Here is a 4,865-nt window from a genome sequence, read left to right on the forward strand (position 1 = left end):
GATCGGACATGACGCGTACCTCACCGACAATAGCGGGCAGATAACAAGACAGGAACCAGTTTAAAATTCCTTCTAATCGAATATGGCCTTTATGGTTGTCTTTAACACGATTATTATATTTTAAGAGGCCTTCTGTGACTTGCATTTTGTTCACAGAGCGCATCTACGAGGTGTCGATATATGTCGAATAAATAGCTTCGCGTCAAGGTGATTGATTAATGACAGCTCCAGCGAAAACAGACCAGCCGCCTAATTAAATAGTTCTGACAGCTATTTACTAGACGGTAATATAATCTATTTTTTTTTAGCTTCACGCTGTATCCCGCACACGGCAGGGTAGGCAGAGAGAGAGAGAGTGTTAAGTCACTCCATTACCCATTTTCCGACAATTTCTGCATTGTCCTGCATTGCGGGTGAAAATCAACGCCTATCCTACTTACTTATATTATAATTGTGAAAACTTGTGAGAAGAGACGTTTCCTCTTATACGTAAAAAATACAGAAAGGACTTAGATGAAACTCTACAATAATATTGCTTATATATCAGAATGACACATAGGCTACACTCTATGTAAAGATTTTGTAAATTTTTGCTGTAATATAAAAATAAGCTTACGGGCACTGGAAAAATATATTAAATTTATATGAAAATTATATATGTGCAATTACTTTTTTTTGTAACAAAAAGTTCCCAAATGATTTATTTAAAAACTCTTATAATATACGTATTTTTCTTATAGTTGTCAAAATAGTGAAATATAATGTCAAAAATTTTATTACATAATTGCTGTATATTATTTTCATGCTGAATCTACGATATATTTAATAAACCAGAAAAACAATAACCATGGTTTATTATTACACTTCAAAAAATGTAAAAACCCTAAGAGAGCTTATTATTGATTACAGAGAATCTGTTGAAAAATCGCCTTATGAGTACTTAAAAGAATTTGTTGAAAATTGTCCGAAATCTATGGATGAAGACAAAATCTGCTGGATTATTGAAGCTTTTGTAAATATTCAAAGACATATACATTTTCTGAATACAGTAAGTTCTAGGGTATCTGAAGAACTTTCTGAAGAAGACTATGATTTTTTCTTAATATTTTTTCATGCCATAATTTTTGAAATAACGCCAAAGTACACGCAGATTGTATATAAATCGCTATTTAACCTAAGCAAGCCTTTGCTACAGGTAATCACTACATTTTTATGTCGAGATGATATTCTTACAATTATTTCACAAGTAGCCCAAGCGGATTATGACACAATTTTTGTATCAGAAAAAATTTTAAGCCCTTTATCTTTATGGCAGCCTTATATAACTGACATGGCTCAAAATTATACTGAATACGTCGAAAACTTGCAGAGACAAAAAGTAAAGCAACCCACAATCCCAATATCACCTAATGTATTAAATAGAAAAATTAGAAAAAACTTCAGTCTTAAGGAAATATTACCAATTACCCCTCAAAATTCATTAAATTCGAAAGGTAAAGTAATGCTAACTAAAGACGTTATTGACAAAAAACTTAAGAAAACTCATGACGACAACAAACGAAAAGCTATGCTGCTCCTAAATAGTGTAAAGAAAAATAATCTACACTTTGCCCCAGTTAATCCTCACTTCTGTCAAAAAACATCTGACATTGATGTTCTTAATGTTCACAAAAGTAGTCTACCTAAATTAATACAAAAACCTGTAATAAAAGAAACGTCGACTACAGTAAAAAGGACAAATAAAAGAATTGAACTGGCAGAACAAGAAGAAATTCAATGGCTTCAAGATTTAATGCATAACTGTCAGGATACGATGAAAGCTGAAATTGTTGAATTTAACGATCGTCAAGAAAGGGAAAAAGAAAGGTTACTCGATATAGAAAGAAAACATTTATTAGGACAAATCTCTTATGAGGAGGCGGTCATCGCAAAAAAGAAACTTTTAGAAGAAAATAAACAAAAATATTTAGATTTTCTAAAAGAGAAACAACAATGGGAAGATGAAATTCAATCGTGGAAAAGGTATGAAATAGAAAAAAATAGAAAACTGGTTGAAAAGCTGTCATTAACAGAATTATATATGCTCCATGCAAAAAGTAATTTACTATTAAGAAAAAAGCAGGCTGCAGATGAATTGAAAAAAGAATCTGAGCAAATTATGGAACGAGTAATAAAAGAAAAACATGAAGAATTAGAACAAAAAATTAAAATAGTAAAAGAAATTAAAATATTACAAGAAATCGCTAAAAAATCTAAAGCTCCAAAGGTAATAGACTTCACAGAATCTTCTGGTGCAGGTTTATTATGCGAAATGTCGATAGCAGAATTACAAGAGAGATTAAATATTATTAAAGTTAATCTAAAAGACGAACTAGAGAATAAAAAGAAATATATAAAAGAACAAAATTCTGCTGCAAAACGTGACCTAGAAGATTCAAAACAGTATATTAAAAATTATATGGCTGAGAAAGAAGATTTGAGAAAACAAAATAATAAATCGAAGTTATCTGTTGATATATCATCTAACAAAGAAATACATGACCTAAAACAGATGTTGAATGAAAAAAGAAAATTTCGAATTCAGTTGACTGCTTAAGTCCAGTAAGGTTTTATAATAAATGTTTATTTTTTTCTGTTTCTTATTCCATATTGTGTTTTGCAAAGATCCCGGTCACTATCAAATAAGCCCATACATTAGCCAGAGGCTTAGTATAGAAGATTGCTTCATTTAAAATCTAGATAATAAATATGTTAGCTATCACAGCCTTAAATGATAATAAATAAATATAATATTAGCACTCGACGTGGCTTTATAAGGAATAATTTCTAAATTTAATTACTTACATAATCGATAAAGTAACAGCCCAAATATATTTGTAATATAAAAAAAAATGCACTACCATTTTATCTCAAAGTCTTTTTGCCCCGGATACAGGTAAACTAAATAAAGTTAGGAATAACTTTATATATAATATTGATAGTAAGTTTAGATATTTATTTAATAAATGCTTAATTGACTGAGACAAGCCCGAGATTATATTCACATATAATTCAGAAGTATAATGGAAAGTGGAGACATGATAGTTGTTAATTAAATTTATTTTTATTTCCTCAGCCTACTATATTTTGCCTCTCTGCCTATACTACTAAATGCTTAAAATCAAATAGATACGATATTCGACAAAAAAGCTTAATAAATAATTAATGTAGCTAACTATTAAGGATTCAATTCAAATTTGTAACATGGAGAATTCAATTAACATAACTACATATTAAAATACATTTTTCTAATTAAATTTACAAATTAAATTCTTTGTAAAACCTATTTTCGTTAAGATTAGTATATTTTTTATCTATCTATATTAAATTATAAAATGAACAAAACAAACAAGTATTAAATTTGCGAAAGGCATAAAGAGAATCAGAAAGAGAGAATAAGGAAACAAGGAGAATTTCAAACTACGACTACTGTAAACGTCAAAGCAAGTCTAATGTAAAACAAATATAAATTACTAAAAAAAATAATAATATAATCCATTTTATTTAACCATTGATAATATTCCTCGTGAAGATATTGCAAATTATTGTATTAAGACGAATGGTGTCTTCAGGCAAGTCCAATCAATGCGCATGCGCAAATTGACCGCAACACTTAATTAGTATCTGGCAAAGTGAATTATTGATAATGGAATCTACAGTGCCATTATAATACACGCTGTAGTACTTCATAACCAATATAGCAAACTATCACTACTTTATTATGTTAATAAAACTAAATTGAGTTATATAAAACAGACATTAATGTCTCAAAATGTTTATATCATCTCTAAATAGAGTCGTTCATTTCGAATGATTGTGTGCTAATAGTCACATATCGATATCAATATAATAGAACAAATCAGGCGACAATTTTCTTGAAATCCGAAAAGACTAGTCGATATAATTTGGATTAAAGCAATAAATATGTCGGGGTCGCCTGTTCATTTGTACCGGTGTATAATTTAAATTCTTTAACGCCAATGTTCAAGATTACGCGGCGAGATAGAGGCGCGGGCGCCCGTGTCGCAGCGACAACCACCAAATAAATTTATATTTCCGACCGATACGGCCGACTTCTCTCTTTGTAGATAATTCGGCCGGTTGCGTTGAACGACTCTATTAACAGCTTCCCTTTTAGGGATAAATGTCAATTTTACTTTTACTCGTGTCTATGTTACCGTATGTGTAGTACGAATTAGGTTCCTTTTTTTATATTTTTGTATGAAATATTAATATTAATATATTTAATAATATTTTAAACAAGGAAAAAAATAATTTTATAACAAAGAATTTATTGCATAATTTTCTACTACAATAAAACTACAATATGGATTTACTTTTTTATACAATAGATACAAAAATACACGTATAATTATATTATTTAATATATCCCACAATGAACTTATTTAGAGAAATCTTAATTCTTAAATTTGTAATATAAATCACAATATATTTAGGGTAGGACTACAAATACGGCACGTCTTTGAAAGATTTAGCTGATAACAGTAAAACGTCAATAACCACCTAATTGGGAGAGAACACTCTGCCCACAATCGCCGAGCCCGACTAAGTGAGAAACAAATAAATATTGGAACATACATCGAGATAATTTCGACGATAACTTAATGTGCTTACATTTTGGATCTGCTCATGGTTTTATGGAACTACCTAAGATATTATCTGATTGTTTTTGGAAATAACTATAAATTTTATATTTATCATTGTGAGGGTAACGGAAAATTTAGTTTACTCTATTACTTGTTAATTAGTTGTAAGTATACAGTATTTATTTAAGATAGGTAAAATAGATTTTATATATTATAGTA

At 29.5% G+C, this 4,865-nt stretch overlaps 1 protein-coding gene across 1 annotated transcript; it reads left to right on the top strand.

The window, feature by feature from the left end:
* The first annotated feature begins 847 nt into the window (after positions 1–847).
* On the top strand, positions 848–2,596 carry LOC146530040 (cilia- and flagella-associated protein 99-like). The gene has a single exon (XM_085200098.1). The coding sequence runs from the start codon at positions 848–850 to the stop codon at positions 2,594–2,596; it is 1,749 nt and encodes a 582-aa protein (XP_085056224.1).
* Positions 2,597–4,865: the final 2,269 nt, after the last annotated feature.

Source organism: Heliconius melpomene, chromosome 17, assembly GCF_056956725.1.
Source record: "Heliconius melpomene rosina isolate 202511_hmr_F chromosome 17, ASM5695672v1, whole genome shotgun sequence".
NCBI lineage: Eukaryota > Metazoa > Arthropoda > Insecta > Lepidoptera > Nymphalidae > Heliconius > Heliconius melpomene.

Excerpts from the sequence above, each read along its gene's own strand:
- LOC146530040 (XM_085200098.1), top strand. The coding sequence starts at position 848 with ATGGTTTATTATTACACTTCAAAAAATGTAAAAACCCTAAGAGAGCTT.